Raw genomic sequence first — 16,476 nt, 5'->3', positions numbered from 1 at the left:
CAACCTTGGCCAACAGGGCTACTTTATGCCTTTCCTCCGATTCCACTTCTCTCAAAGTCATTCAGAAAGCTTCTCAATTGGGGTCCACAATGATACTAATTTCTCCGCACTGGCCTCGTCAGGTATGGTTTCCTACCTGAAGAAACATGTGGACGATCCTTGGACTTTAGATCTAACTCGGATCTGCTAATTCATCAGTCGGGACAACATCAGTACCTTCACTCCTTGAACTTGACAGCTTGGCTCCTACACTTCCGACTTTAGTGAGAAATCACACTTTAGACCGGAAGTTATTCACATTTTATCTTCGGCCCACAAACCCACCACTAAGAAATTGTACCTCAGTAAGTGGAAGAGGTTTGCTATCTGGGCTCAACTCAGGGGCTTAGACCCTATCACTGCTCCAATCACAGAGGTTTTGAAATTCTTAACATCCCTGTTTAATCAAGGATCTTCTGTCTCTACTATTAAAGTCCAACTAGCGGCTATCTCTAAATTTCACGAATCCATGGATCCTCCATTGATGAGCAGCAGATTATGCAAAACTTTCATTAAAGGTGCGGGCCTGTTAAGACCCCCAGTTTTCATCCTGCGCCTCCGTGGGATCTTGATTTGGTGCCCGTGCATTAACATCTTCCCCTTCGAACCGGCTGCTACATGTGAGTTAAAATATCTGTCTTGGAAAACTGCCTTCTTAGTTGCAATTACCTCTGCAAGAAGAGTTTCAGAGCTTCAAGCCCTATCTATCAAACCACCGTACTTGATTTTTCACAAGGATAGAGTATCACTTAGGCCTAATCCATCTTTTGTCCCAAAGGTCTGTTCTAATCTCTGTCTCCAACAATCTCTAGAGCTACCAGTTTTCTTTCCAAAATTCTCCAATGAAGCAGAATACACTCTCCATAAATTGGATGTTCACAGGCAATTGCGTTTCTATTTAGACAGGACTCAGCAAATTCGTAAATCAGACCAGTTGTTTGTGTCCTTCTCAGACAATAAATTGGGTAAAACCATCACAAAAGCTACTATCTCCAAATGGATTAGAGATTGTATAACTCAGGCTTATTCCTGTTCGAATAAGCAACTTACAACATCTATCAAAGCTCACTCTACCAGAGCTATGGTGACTTCTATAGCTTTTCATTCCAAGCTCGCTATTTCTGAGATTTGTGCTGCCGCTACTTGGTCCAATCCGCACACTTTCATTTCCCACTATAAATTGGATGTGGCATCTAAAGGGCGAGCATCATTTGGTTCCACGGTACTCAGGAGTGTTTTCCAGTGAGCCACCCAGGATTCAGGTGCTAGGGACGCTGTCCCATCAGTCAGAATGTAGGCGAGATAGGATCACATAACATCTTTTAGTTATGTACTCACCATAACTTCAGATGTTTGGGATCCATCTCGCCTACATTCCTAATACCCACCCTCCTTCCCCTGCCTTGGAGATCAGAAGAGATTGAACGGTTTGAGTTCTACTGTTTTTATCTTGTTTCATCTGACGATGTTATATAATCAGTGCGTGCATGTGTGCATGTATGCGGACAAACTAGATCTGGGGGACTGGTAGTGGTGCATCCTGGGATATAATAAGCTCAGCCAATAAGAGACTTCGCTCTTTGGCATAAGCGTGCCGAGTCGGAGCCGAGGGATCGGCTCCGAACCCATCAGTCAGAATGTAGGCGAGATGGATCCCAAACATCTGAAGTTATGGTGAGTACATAACTAAAAGTTCCGAATGGTCATGGTTCAGTTCGTTCTGCCTCTTCTACAGAAGGACGACTGGATGTACTCTATACATTTTAAATATGTGTACTATCACATCAAAATAAACAGGCGCTCTAGAAGAAATCTACACTTTTAGCTGGGAGGCAGTCCTTACCAGTTCAGAGCCCTGCCCTTTGGTCTCACCACAGTCTTAGGGTGTTCACCAAATGTATGGCAGTGGTGGCAGCTCATCTCAGACTGCTTGGATTCAGAATGTTTCCTTATTTAGACTGGCTCCTTTCTGCACCAACAAAGCATCTCCTAGAAGAGCCAGGAGATCACATTTGTGTCCATTCCCAGGGATCACAGTAAATCTTTCCAAGTCCCAACTTTAATGAGTTCAAGTCTTAGAGTTTATAGGAGCTCACATGGGCACAGTCAGACAGTTCATATTCTTACCTCAGAGCAGAATTAATTCACTAAGACTGCATGTCAGACAGATTCTAGATCATCCCTATCCTCCTGTGAGATTGGTTCTTCTAGCCTTAGATTTGATGGCTGCATCAATCATCCTATTACCCATGGCTCGATTTCACATGAGAATTCTCTCATGGACCCTGTCAGTACAATGGTTGATGATTTGACATTAGTTGAAGTACCCTATAAAGATTTTGCGAGCCTGAAATGATTCCCTACTTTGGTGATCCAGTCCAATGAGCTTTGTCAGGTACGCCCATTTATCTTTCCTCCCCCATACACCCCTCTGATCATTGACACCTCCTAATTGGGATGGGGTGAGGGGGGCATTTTTTGGGATGGACTGTTCAGTGTATTTGGTCCCCAGAAGAGACCAATGCCTTAGATATGAGAGTGGTCCTATTAGTGTTGCAGGCCTTTCAGAACTCCCTCTCTGTAGATACCATTGCTATCCATACAGACAATATCACAGTTGTTTGGTACATCAACAAACAGGAGAAAACAGATCTTATTCCCTTTGCCAAGAAGCAATGAGAGTTTGGCAGTGGGCAGTCTTCTCTAACCATTGTAGCAATGCATATTTTGGGGAACTCCAGTGTCTTAGCTGACAAGTTCAGTAGATCCATCCTCGTGCCGCACGAGCGGTTTCTCAATCCTGTAGTGACTTAAATGATTTTTCATCACTGAGGTCAACCTTGCTGTGACCTCTTTGCCTCTCCCCTCAACAACAAGTGCAGCAGGTTCTTTGCCCTAATTCCTCCCCAAGAGGACTCACCAAGAGATGCTCTAGTCCATGTTTGGCCTCCCAGTCTGCTGTATGCTTATCCTCCGCTTCCCTTAATACCCAAATCTCTCCAGAAAGCACAACATTTGAAGAGCAAGGTAATCCTCATTGCTCCTTTTTGGCCTCGGCAGGTGTGTTTCCCATTCCTATAGTCTCATCTTTGATGTCTGCCTTGGACACCGGACCCCAGTCCAGACCTACTATCGCACTTTTCGTGGATGATTCATCCAGGCATTCATGACTTCAGGTTAACCGCATGTTTTCTCTAGTTCCAGTGATGGCTAGACAGCGAGGTTTTCCTTACCAGTTAGTCAGATTTTATCCTCATCTCAAAAACCTTCTACCAGTAAGATTTACAGGAGTAAATGGAAGACATTCTCATGTTGGTCAGAACAAAGAAAGCTGGATGCCTTCACAGCCCCAATTCCTGCTGTATTAGATTATGGGACAATAATGCCTTTCCACATAGTTTCTTCAAAAATTTGTAAGGCTTTTCTGAAGGGGACTCTTTGGCTTTGACCTCCAGTAAGAGACCCTACTCCACCCTGGGATCTTACAGTTTTGTTAAAACTTGAACTCAATCCCTTTGAACCTTCAGCCATGCCAGACCTGAAATTTCTTTCTTGGGAGACAATTGTTCTTGCTATTACATCAGCCAGGCGAGTTTCTGAACTCCAACACTTTCTTCAAAATCACCGTATTTGTTTTTTTTACAAAGACAGAGTGAGCTTACATACAAACCCTTCCTTCCTGCCAAAAGTTGTTTCTTAGTCAAACATGAATCAAGTAATCAATTTACCAGTTTTATTTCCAATTTTTGTTTATTAAACAATTTTTTTTATTTTATTAAGAACAATAAATCAACATTATATTTACAATCATAACAACAAAGAAACTATATACAAGGTCCATAACATAATAATATTTACAAGTATAATCAGGAAATCAGCTAACATTTCTGCAGTAAAGAATGCAACCTTTCCCAAGCAATTAGTTTGTGTGTTAAATTCTTTGTTCTCAACTTTATATGAGTAATTTAATTTTCGCACAATGATCTGGCTAAATAAATAAATTCATGTTTTAGTTTATTCTATTATTTCCAAATTTTGACAATAAGGGAGAATACATGTCACATCTTTTAGATGTGCATAGACAGCTTCTTTTCCACCTACATAGAACAAAATGATTTAAAAAAACTGATCAGCTGTTTGTCTTTTCCAAAAACAAATTGGGAAAACCAGTTTCTAAAGTTACTTTAGCTAAATGGATAAGACTACATTTTTTGTATATTCTCTAAGAGGTTTGTCCTTACCTAGATCCCCAAAGGCTCATTCCACTCGATCCATGGCTACATCATCTGCTTTTTGGGCTAGAGCTTCAATTGATGACATTTGTGCTGTGACCACTTGGTCCAGTTCCCATACTTTTATTGCTCATTATAAGTTGGACATCATATCCAGGAACAGAGCTGCCTTTGGCTCCACGGTTCTCAGGAATATCCTGCTATGTGGGCCACCCAGGATTACTGTAGCTGGGGACTCTGTCCCATACATTGAGGAATCAATGAAAATGACATCAGATATTTAAGTTATGTACTCACCATAACTATGCATCCATATTGTCTGTTTTCATTCTTCCTCAACTCACCACCCTCCTTCCTACTGTCCTTATCCCTTGGGAGTGACCTGGTGAGGTATATGGAAACCACTGATGTTAAGTTGTCAATCTCGCCTTCATTCTTGCTGGATGGGTTCGGAGCCGATCCTCGGCTCCGACTTGGCCACTTACTAAAGCTCGAGAGCTTATTTTGCCGGCTCGAGGCAACCCTATATCCCATGATGCTAGGCGATAACTCCCCAGATCTTGTTTGCCGTTTTCGCTTGCGAGGTGCGTATTTTACCGGCTCCTGGTAAGTCTTTAAATATATAGTGTTCAGTCACCCTTTTTGGTTAATTTTTCACTCAGTTGTTTTTCAGTAGTTAGCGACTACCTCTAATTCTATTCCTGTTTATACCTTCCCTTTTTATCCCTTATATCCCCTCCCCTCCACTCTTAGGTTAGGCCTTAAGCCTGCCCCTTTCCTAATTTTTTCTTAGGGATCCTGTGGAGTGTTTGGGTGTGTCATTATCCTAATTAATATTTTTATTGTTTTTTATAGTTTTTTGAGTGTTGTGTGTGTGTGTGTGTTTTTTCTTTCCTTTTGTGATCCCTCGACACTGTTATGTCAAAGGAGCCAAAGGAAACTAAGGTCTCAGGCTTTAAGAAGTGTGACTCGTGCTGTCAGAAAATGTCTCTGACAGACGATCACACTTCTTGTGTTTACTGCCTGGGACCCCTGCACCTGCAGGGCTCTTATTCTGTGTGTCATGCATTCAGTCCAAGAGTCCTGCAGGAGCACAGGAACAAACTTATACTGAGGGGCTTGTTAAAGCCCGAGAGCTCCCCGACTAAGTCTGCATTGGGGAGGCCTTCGAAACCAGCAAAACCGTCAACTCCAAGTACTAAGCCTTCGGCTGCTGGCTCTTCGTCTGTGCCTAGATCGGCTCCGACTGGAGCCAATCCCTCCGAGTCACAGGTTCCGGTCTCGACACCACTCGGTACCGATACCTCTGAGTCCATGCATTCACTGTCGGCTCCGGCTGGAGCCGTGTCCTCGGCTCCTTTGGCTCCATCCATATCTAAGAAGAGGTCAAGATCCCCTTCATTGGAGTCCATCCATTCGGCTCTGAGATCTCCCCTGCTCTCGGAGCGGAGCCATCGGAGCCGATCTTCTCGGTCGTCCAGGCTCTCGGATCACGACCTTGAGAGAGTTGTAAGTAGACTGTTAGTCTCAGGCATTGGCCCAGATGATCTGTAGCCCGTCTCATCAGACAGTAGCTATTATGACTCCACCTATTTTTCCTCCTTCGACTCTCCCTCAGAGTTCGGAGCTGTGACTGTTGTGGCATCGGAGCCGATACCTCCCCCTTCGGCTCCTTCGTCTTCCACTCCGATCTCCTCCGTGATGCCTTTATTGGACGGATCCGGGCGCCTGGTCTCTCTCATCGGCTCCGAGAGGGCGAGTGGCATCGGACCATTGTCTGACCCCGTTCTCCCTCTCGGAGCATCGGCGCTGGTGAGCCCGGCCCCGACATCGGCCTCGGAGCCTTCCCTGTTGGTGCGGCCCGGGGTTCCTACCTCTTCGGAGCGGCAGCCCTCTGGCCTTTCTGATAGGGGAGCCTTCGAGGTGATGAGGAGTGTACTAGCCCCCAGGGCATAGTCAACGGTCAGCTCCATCAGCTCCTCCCACTACAGTGCCTGCTGATGTCTCTTCCCACTCTCTTGCTCCTGGACCCAGAGATCCAACGCCTCAGGTTTCCCCACTGGGAATTTCTTCCTCTTCCGAGGCTTCTCCTGACCTGTCAGCGGAACCTCTGCGTAAGGGGACATGTAAGAGGAAGCATGTGGACTCCCCTGAGTCCATTATATCTGACACCGACTTGGATGAGTCGGAGGGATCCCCAAAGTCCCCCTCTGGGGATGTCTCTTTCTCAGACATCCTAGAAATCCTAAAGCAGAGAGGGAACTGGTCTTCCCTTAATCCTTCCGAGGACGAGTCGGTGTACCTGGAGGCATTTGGTTCTCGACCCTCCACCTCCTGGGTGTCTCCGCCTTTCGACCCCCTTATTGAAGTAGTGGTTCGGAAGGCGTGGTCGGCCCCGGATTCGGTGGAACCCACCACTCGGAGGCCATCTAAATTCATCACATCACCAGTTGACAAACAATTCCTGACAAAAGGTGTACCGGCAGATGCCATGGTGGTGGCTGCAGCCAACAAGAAGGAACTAGCTGATCCTTCAGTACCCATCCATCCTCCTAATAAGGATTCTAGGACCATGGATAGGTACGGTAAGTGGATGTTTTCTTCAGCGACCTTTGCCATGCGGTCGCTGAATTACTTGTGTCACTTCACCTGCCTTCAGAGAGATATTCTCAAAGAGCTGGGAGAAGTCTTACAGGATCCATCAGCTGCTGGGTCCCAGGATAAAATAAACTCACAGCTTGGAACCCTGAACTCGATTGTTAACTCCTCCATGCGTCTAATTTCATATGCAGCCGATGGAGCGAGTAGGGCCGCGGGCACAGGAGTGGCCTTAAGGCGTCACGCCTGGATGCGGCTGTGCAATTTCGCGGACCCTTTCAAGGCGTCCTTCACAAATTCCCCTTTTGATGGTTCGGCTTTGTTCGGACCTCAAGTGAAAGACACCTTGACCAGATGCAAACAAGATGGCAAGACTCTTTCTGCCGTAGGAGTCCGTTTCTCCACCCCTTCAAGACCATACCCTAAGGGTCAGAAGGGTGGGAAAATGTGGTTCCGCAAATCTCAAGGAGTCACGCCTGACGCAAGAGGTCAGTTTACCCCCAGAGGCAGAGGGGGGTAACAACAACAACAGCAGAGGGGGTCCGCAGAACCAGGGTAGCAGGGAGCCTCTCTCTGACAAACCCTTCCAGCATCCCTGAGATGTTGCCCGATTGTCCACCTTCGGAGGCAGTCGGGGGAAGATTGTCGCTGTACCCAATAGCCTGGCTTTCCCTTACTCAAGACAAATGGGTACAGTCGATCATATCCGAGGGTTACAAAATTCCCTTTATCCAAACCCCAATTCAGCAAAAGGGAACCCTTCCAGACATTCCACCCGGTCTAAGGGAACTAGCAGTATCAGAGATATCAAAACTGCTAGCAAAAGATCCATCCAGCCAGTCCCAGCAGACCAACTAGGATCCGGAATCTACTCAAGGTTCTTTTTGGTACCGAAAAAGACAGGGGACTGGAGACCAATATTAGATCTCAGCAAACTAAATAAGTTTGTAAAGAGAACAAGATTCCAGATGGTCACGCTACAGTCCATTCTACCCTTTCTGGGCAAGGACAATTGGATGTGCTCCGTGGACCTTCAGGATGCGTACTATCACATCAAAATTCACAGGCGCTCTAGAAGGTTTCTCCGCTTTCAGCTGGGGACCAGTCACTACCAATTCAGAGCCCTGCCCTTTGGTCTCACTACAGCCCCCAGAGTGTTCACCAAATGTATGGCAGCGGTTACGGCTCACCTGAAACGGCAAGGATTCCCGGTGTTTCCATATCTAGACGACTGGCTCCTCACCGCCACCACCAGGCATCAACTTCTCCAAGCCAGAGCTTACACCATTCACATTTGCAAAGGGCTAGGAATCTCTATAAATTTCGAAAAGTCTGCCTTGTCGCCTTGTCAGTCTATTACCTTTATAGGTGCCAACTTGACCACCGTACAACTTTCAGCAAAGTTAACAGATCAAAGGGTCTTGGATATTCAAAACCATGTCCATGTTCTTCTTCAGAGCGACAAAATTCAGGCCAGGTATGTCCTGAAAGTATTGAGTCTTATGGCGGCCTCCATAACACTTCTTCCCCTTGCACGTTTTTACATGCGTCTTCTACAGTGGATGCTTTTCGCCCAATGGTCTTTTCAGCCACTCCCCATGCACCACAAGATCATGATAACTCCAACTTGCAATAGTCATCTGTCCTGGTGGATATTGTCCCCTCAAGTCCATCAAGGCAGACCCTTTGTTCCTCCTCCCCCGGTCGCCACGGTGACATTGGACACCTCCCTGATCGGGTGGAGGGGGCATTTTCAGGGCAGGATGGTCCATGGCACTTGGCAACCTTTCGAACGCCACCTGCACATAAATGTCCTAGAGATGAGAGCAGTGCTTTTAACGTTGCAAGCCCTCCACGATTCTCTTCCCTTAGGAACTATTGCAATCCAAACGGACAATATGTCTGTAGTGTGGTATATCAACAAGCAAGGCGGAACCAAGTCCTATCCCCTGTGTCAAGAGGCACTCAGACTTTGGCAATGGGCAATCTCCTCTCAGCGGTTTCTGATAGCAACGCATATCCCCGGGAAGTCCAACATCATAGCGGACAGGTTGAGCAGAGCTATACTCATGCCACACGAGTGGTCTCTCAAACAATCTGTGGCAGAAGAGCTTTTTCAGAAGTGAGGCCTTCCTTGCTGCAATCTTTTTGCTACACACCAAAACAGCAAATGCCCCGACTTCTTCACCCACTTCCCCCTTCCAGGCCATCCCCTCAGAGACGCTCTAGTCCAAGATTGGCCTCGGGGACTACTTCTCTATGCCTTTCCACCCTTTCCTCTAATCCCACAAGTAATTCAGAAAGCAACCGCCTTGAGAGCCAAGTTGATTCTCATTGCCCCTTATTGGCCTCGACAGATATGGTTTCCGTTCCTACATCGTTATCTCTTGGTACAGCCTTGGCATCTGGACCCAGCTCCAGATCTGTTGACCCATCAGTTGGGGCAGCTGCACCAATCCCTACATTCTCTCAACCTCACTGCTTGGTTGCTCCACTTCCATCCTTAGCCAGGCTTCCTATGATTTCTAATCCCGTCCGGGATATCATAGTAGCTTCCCTTAAATCTTCCACCAGAAGGATTTACACTAGTAAATGGAAATATTTCTCCTTCTGGGCAAAGGCAAGGAATATAGATCTCTTTACTGCCCCAATTCATTCCGTCTTAGACTTCCTAGCCAAAATTTTTCATTCAGGGTCTTCTGCCTCTACAGTAAAGGTTCAGTTGGCAGCCATATTGAATTTTCATACAGGCTTAGCGGACCACAACATCATGTCCAATAAGCTTTGCAAAGCTTTCCTTAAAGGTGTATATTTACTTAAGCCTCCGATCAAAGACCCTCCACCTCAGTGGGATCTTAATTTAGTCTTAACATCCTTGATTCTTCCCCCCTTTGAACCTGCGGTCTCCTGTTCATTGAAATTTCTTTCCTGGAAGACACTCTTCCTAGTCGCCATTACTTCTGCTAGGAGAGTATCTGAGCTTCACGCCCTCTGCGTTCGTCCTCCCTACTTAATCTTCCATAAAGACAGAGTTTCTCTAAGGACTAATCCATCCTTCTTACCCAAGGTGGCTTCGCAGACAAATTTAAATCAATCAATTGATCTCCCAGTTTTTTCCCAAACTATACTAGTAGAGCGGTGCAAAAGCTACATTATCTAGATGTTCACTGCCAGCTCCGATACTATTTGGATAGAACCAAACAAATAAGGAAGTCTGATCAACTGTTTTTATCGTATGCAGAAAATAAGAAAGGCCTTCCTGTTTCAAAGGTGACCCTATCTAGGTGGCTGTCTTCTGTGATTACATCTATTTATCAACTCAGAGGCAGGGAATTAACTTCTAAGCCAAAAGCCCATTCAACTAGAGCACTAGCTACATCTACAGCTTTTCAAGCTAGACTACCAATAGACACTATCTGTGCGGCAGCCACATGGGCCTCCTCATACCTTTGTTTCGCATTACAAATTGGACATGGCCTCCAGGGACAGAGCAACATTTGGTTCCACCATTCTTAAGAGTCTGTTCCAATGAGCTACCCAGGATGAAGGTGCTAGGGACGCGGTGCCATCCAGCAAGAATGAAGGCGAGATTGACAACTTAACATTGAGAAGTTATGTACCTACCATAACGTTCCATGTTAGTTGTCTTCTCTCGCCTTTTTTCTTGCGTCCCACCCACCATCCCCCCAGCCTGGACAGACCGGGAAGATCTTCCCTTCCTTGAAGGGTCCTTATATTCCCTTATTCACCATCTAGGTGTCCTAGGATATATATAGTGTAGATAATGATCTTTGGGGGTTTTAATCCCTCCTCCTCCTCCTTCCAGTTGGAGGATTTTGTTTTATTGGCCTATGCTAGGTTTTTCAGCTTCCAAACGAGATCTGGGGAGTTATCGCCTAGCATCATGGGATATAGGGTTGCCTCGAGCCGGTAAAATAAGCTCTCGAGCTTTAGTAAGTGGCCGAGTTGGAGCCGGGGATCGGCTCCGAACCCATCCAGCAAGAAAGAAGGCGAGAGAAGACAACTAACATGGAACGTTATGGTAGGTACATAACTTCTCATTCCCAGTCTACGTCCCCACAATGTTTCTTTCCTATCGTCTAGTTATGATTATAATTTTCATTATAAGTACTTATGCCTCCTGGCATGTTCAGCAGCAGCAGCAAACTCAATCTGAGGTATTCTTGCAAATTAGGGGCATTATATGTAAAGGGAGGAGCTCGAGAGACAGATCCAAAAATCTAAAGTGATTGGCCAAGTCGGATCCAAATCCCATGCATTGAGGAAGTATGAGAACAGACAACACAGATGCATAGTTATGGTGAGTACATAACTTAAAATGTACTTAATATTTGAATGATCACTGATGCTGCATAGACTCAGTAAAGCAAATTAAAACAACTTGTATTATTTCATACTGCCCTTATTTTTCTACATGGATAGCAACAACTCTTGACTGGCCAAAATTTACCATAATGTGGTGTATGTAAATGTAGCAGTAAAATGGAGCCATACTCTGTATATAAAGATTTTACCAGTGGATAACTGTTTAGGAAGAGTTTCATTTTATATCTGTTTGAGTATTTTGTGTTAATCTCAGCAAAATGTGCTTTAGATTGTGAGCAGCAACCAAAACAGAAGATTACAGTAAATATGACTCCCCAAATCATACAGGCTAAGACAGGGTCATTCCTGAAACTGCTCAAGATCTGAATAGGAAAGAGGTGGAGGGACCTTCATGGTCTGTGACAAGAAAAAATGAGCTGAAAGAACTAAAGGATACTGAAGATTTTCTCGATGCTCAATTTACATCTAACTGATATATATTTAAAAAAAGAAAAAAAATCTCTGGGATGGAAATAATGATGATTATGCTGGAGGATGGAATTGCCCTTTCTAAAGAATTTTCCTGCATTGCATATCCTAACATTAAGCATTATTTAAATGCAACTACTAATCTAGAGCTACAATTATTTTTAAGTACTGTCTTTACTGACATGACTACTGGATGTCTTTGATATTATTTTCTTGGAAGTTCAACTGTCAGTACAGAATATGCTTATAATCATATGAATGCTTTTTGCATTGTATCTATCCTTAATAATTTTTTGTTTTTTCAGAATGAAAATTAATTTGCCAGAATCTAACTTCTTGTTTCCCACTGATTTCTAGATTGCTGCAGAGAGCAATGGAATAAAAGCAGACTATGAAAAAATTGAGGAGGCATTAGAGGTACAGTTTTTTCTTATTGTTCTCCAGGACTCATGTAAGATTTTTGTTAATGTTTTTTTTTTTTTTTTTTCCTTTAGTTTTCATTTGCGGCCCTCTCACTGGTTTCATTTTTCAGTCTGAGTTACTTTCTTTTTCAAGGCAGGTACAAATGTCTAGATGTTCTTGCTTGTACACTGGGAAGTACCTCACCGCTGGGTCATTTTTTCTTTTGATCAGAGTTTGAGAAATAGTATCTGTTTATATACAGTCAATTTCAGAAGAATATATTTGGATTTAATCATAGTTCAGGGGTCTTGGGGTAAAGTTTTAACCTTGGCCACAGTCCATGTAGAGTTTGCATACTTTTCCTTTTATTTATATTGATGTCATCCAGGTGCTCCAGTTTCCAGACACCTCCAAAAAGATTTAGCTAGTCTGAATTGTCATTGGTTTGTGTTTCTGTGTAACTGATGATCTGTAGTGGTCCGACTTGGCATCTCTCACAGTAGGTTTTCAGGCTTATATGTGTTTCTATGGTGGACATAAGCTAAACATGACCAGGAAATGGATTAAATTGTTATTAATGGATGATTAATTCTTATTTTATTTTGTTTCATACATTTACTTGTGATTATTTTGATCTGATGTTGTCATTTTCATTCATTCCCCAACGAATGGGTTCAGATGTAACCTTGGATCCAACTCAGACACTTACTTTAGATTCTAGGATCCAACTCTCAAGTTCTTCCCTTACCCATAATGCCTCAGACTGCTTTGTCACCTCAGATCCCATTTGCCATTCTTCAAGATCGGTCGGGTTGCGATTTAGTGAGTGAATTCAACTGTTTTTTCTTCTCCTTAAAATTTCTTCTTTGTTATAGTTTACCTTATCTCCTTTCCAAACTTTTCTTATCACAAATTAAGGTTTATTTCTTGGTATTCTTAGCTACCTTTATTGGTAACTTCACCCTCTATTACCTCAGTCTAAGGTAGCTTTTACCATAGCTGGTATTCAGACTTTCTCCTTTCCAACTTTACTGTTGTAGTTGTGTAAAAAAAAATGTTTTCCTTCTTTCTAGATGCTACTTTTTTTGTGACTTTTCAGTATAGTTGATAAGCTTACTGGGTTCAAAAAGTGCACTTCCTGTGGGTGTAAGATCCCCAACTCTGATGCCCACAGGGAGTGTGTTTATTGTCTGAGCCCAGCACATGTGGACACCTCCTGCTCCATTTGTGCAGCATTTAACACCAGGTCCATTAGCAACAGGAGAAACAAACTTACATTAAAATGCCTCCTTCCAGCTTCTGCTCCTTCCACTGGTACTTCTTCATCAGGGGCTCAAACCCTCTCTCATAAGTCAAAGGAGTCCAGTGCACATTGAAAACGCTACCTTACATAGTCTGTTCATTCAGAACCTTCTTCTGAACCTCCTAAGGTTTCTAAGAGCTTGGATCAGACGCCTACTATTGCAAAGTCTCCTCAGCTCCATATCTCAAGATTTTCACCAGAACCAGTATCCCCAAAGTTAAGTTTTCCCTTTCTTAAGGAGATGTGTAAAAAGTCTTCCAGGCCACCATCCAGTTCTTCCTCATTTAGGTCCTATCAAAGTCTTTCTGAGTCGGAGGTGGATAGGATGATGAGAATTTCTCAGAACACAGATCCAGATGGGGGTCTTGTCGTCTCCGTCTCTCACCAGATCTGTGAGCCTTACACCTTCCTTTCAGCTTGTTGCTGCTCCTTCTCTGATCCAATCTGCCTTTTCAGAGCCCTCAGCTCTGAGACTGACTGGAGTCAAACTGTCTGATCTAAATATTGTTTTTCTCCCACTCCAATGACGTCTCTGATCGATCTGCTCCTATCCCCTTACAGCACAATGGTTTTTGGAGCCAAAGTGTCGGCGTTGGATTTTAACTCTGAAGTTTTCAGAGCTGTCACTTCCCCTTGGAGCTTTGGTGCTGGACAGCTTGGCTCTGACTCTTCCCTTAGAGTGGAGGGTTGGGGAGAGCCTGGGATCGTCTGCGCTGAGAGTCTCGGCTCCGGTTGGATTGTTCTGTGTTTCTCCTGGTCCTTCTGCCTTCAAGGTGGCGGAAAGGGTTTTCTCTCACCTCAGAGCAGTTTTGACTCTTGTGTCTTTGGAGCCAATGCCTGTTCCCTCATTGGATCCTATGTCTGAGACTTTTCATCTTACACCTCAGGGACAGCCAGCTTGTATGAGCTTCCAAGCAGTTCCTGCCAGGGGAACTGCCCACATCTTCTGACACCTCTCCAGAACACCTCATTGAAGAACTTCCTGGGAAGAGGTCATGCTAGAAGAGGCACTTGGATTTCCTGCAGAAATCCCTCACAGAAGACTCTGATTTTGATAAAGGGGAAGGGTCCCCTAGATCTCCACCTGTAGATGTCTCATAAGCTTATAGATCTTGTCTCCTGCAGAGCATGGAAAGAACTGGACTCCATGGAACTGATCTCCAAATGCCCGGACAAGAATTTGAGTGCTCCCACCGACAGACAGCACTGGACCAAGGAAAATCCTGCAGATGCCATGGTTGTTGCGGCAACCACTAAAAAGGGAGCTGGCTGAACAGATTTCCACTGTCCATTCCTTAATAGGGAGTATAAAGTGCTGGACAGGTTTGAGAAGTGAGTGTATGTATCAGTGACCTTCACTTATGATCACTGAATTACCTGGCACATAAGTTACAGAGGGAATTAGTTATGGAACTGTCTAACTCTACCCCTGGGTTTATATCCACAGAGGAACAAAAATCCTTTTTCCTCACAACTGGCCACCCTGCAGTCCATTACTAATGCATCTATGAGGTTAATCTAACATGCAGCTGAAGGTTCCTCACTGGTGCCTGGTTTAGGCGTAGCCATTAGGAGACATGCCTGGATGCGGTTGTGTGATTTTGCAGAGCCCTCCAAGGTGTCATTCATCGGTGCTGCTTTTGCTGGATCTTCCTTGTTCGGCCAACAGTTATAGGATCATAGGAAGTTACTAGGCTAATGGCCCTAGGGCTCTTACAAGCCTAGCCAAGTTCTACCCTTATTTCCATGATCAGCACCTGTTGCTCCTGTCCAAGAGGGACCCAGGTGGAACCCCCAAGGTGAATTTACAGTTACCCATCCAGTCGTCCAGATTGGGTTTGAAGAGGGTCAATGAGGTGCTCTGTTTGACATGAAGTGGGAGTCTGTTCCAAAGGTGTGGTAAAGTCTGGGAGACAAATCTGTCCCTCCAGCAGGTTCTAATAATGTCATATACCAGGTTAAGGTCTTTAGACCAAGTAGTCCATATACCATTTGACTTGCAGATGTGCGCCATTTCCAATAAAGCAGGGTCAGAGATTCTTATATACAAGGCAGAGATTGTCTCCGAGTAGTCTGTATGAAACAAAAAAAAAAGTGATGGTGATTTCAGATGATCCACATAGGACATATGCTGAAGACCTTGAAATTTCCTTGTGAGGAACCTTTGTGGTCTCTAATTGTCGCAGGTGCTTGGAAAGGTACATACCAAAAGGGGTGTTGTACTCCGTTATTGGCCCGATGAGGAAAACGTACGGGGAGGTTATAACTTCTTTTTTTCTGGAGGCAATGCCCTTATGAGATGAGCAATATAGAAAGCCTTTCTTACCACTGTGGAGACATGATGATTAAAGGTAAGGTTGCTGTCAACCTGTGTGCCCAGGTCTGTCACCACTGAGTGTGTACTTAAGGTGTTGCTATTGATGTGGTAATTAGCAGGGAGATTGCTCTTACCAAAAGGGATGATAATACATGGATGGGCTAGAGCAGGTCAGGTGGTTAGGCTGGGCGTAAGCACCTGGATCACGCTGATGTGATTATGAGGATCCCTTTAACAAGGCCCTTCACAAATTGATCAAGAGTTTCCAGACATTCAGAGTCATGTCAAGATCATTCTGGGCCAACAAGAAAGTACAGGCCAGAATGGTTCCGTCACCAGGACACAGAGACATGACAATGCATCTTGCTTGGTGGATCACCTCAGGTTCAAGGTTTCACCAAGGCAGGTACTTTTGCCCCCCCATCCCGATAGCACCACTCACCACGATCCCCCCCTGATGGGGGGGGGGGCATTATCAGCAGCAGGATAGTGGGGGACGGGCAGCCGCTCGAGTACCATCTGCACATAAATGACAACATGTCTGGTATATCAACAAATCAGGCGGAACCAAGTCCTGTCGAGACCCCTTCGAGACTCACTCAGACTGAATGGAAGCGATCTCATCTCTCTCGTCGCAAGGTAGCAGCGCATATCCTGGGAAAACCAACACATTAGCGGACAGATTGAGCAGAGCTATTCTCATGCCTCACGAGTGGTCTCTCGTCCATTTCCTGATCCCCTCAGGTTATCCAGAAAGCCTACGTTTTGAG

At 44.8% G+C, this 16,476-nt stretch overlaps 1 protein-coding gene across 1 annotated transcript in view; it reads left to right on the top strand.

The window, feature by feature from the left end:
* SPATA24 (spermatogenesis associated 24) overlaps positions 1–16,476 on the top strand; it is a 1,033,606-nt gene that overhangs the window by 208,863 nt on the left and 808,267 nt on the right. The window contains exon 2 of the mRNA XM_044068997.1: positions 12,042–12,101. Coding sequence (XP_043924932.1) covers positions 12,042–12,101 — 60 coding nt within the window. The remainder of the gene's footprint in view (positions 1–12,041; positions 12,102–16,476) is intronic.

The sequence above is a fragment of the Protopterus annectens genome, chromosome 4.part0, assembly GCF_019279795.1.
Source record: "Protopterus annectens isolate FY-2018-M chromosome 4.part0, PAN1.0, whole genome shotgun sequence".
In the NCBI taxonomy this organism is placed as follows: domain Eukaryota; kingdom Metazoa; phylum Chordata; order Ceratodontiformes; family Protopteridae; genus Protopterus; species Protopterus annectens.
This window is presented reverse-complemented; position numbering and strand designations above follow the sequence as displayed.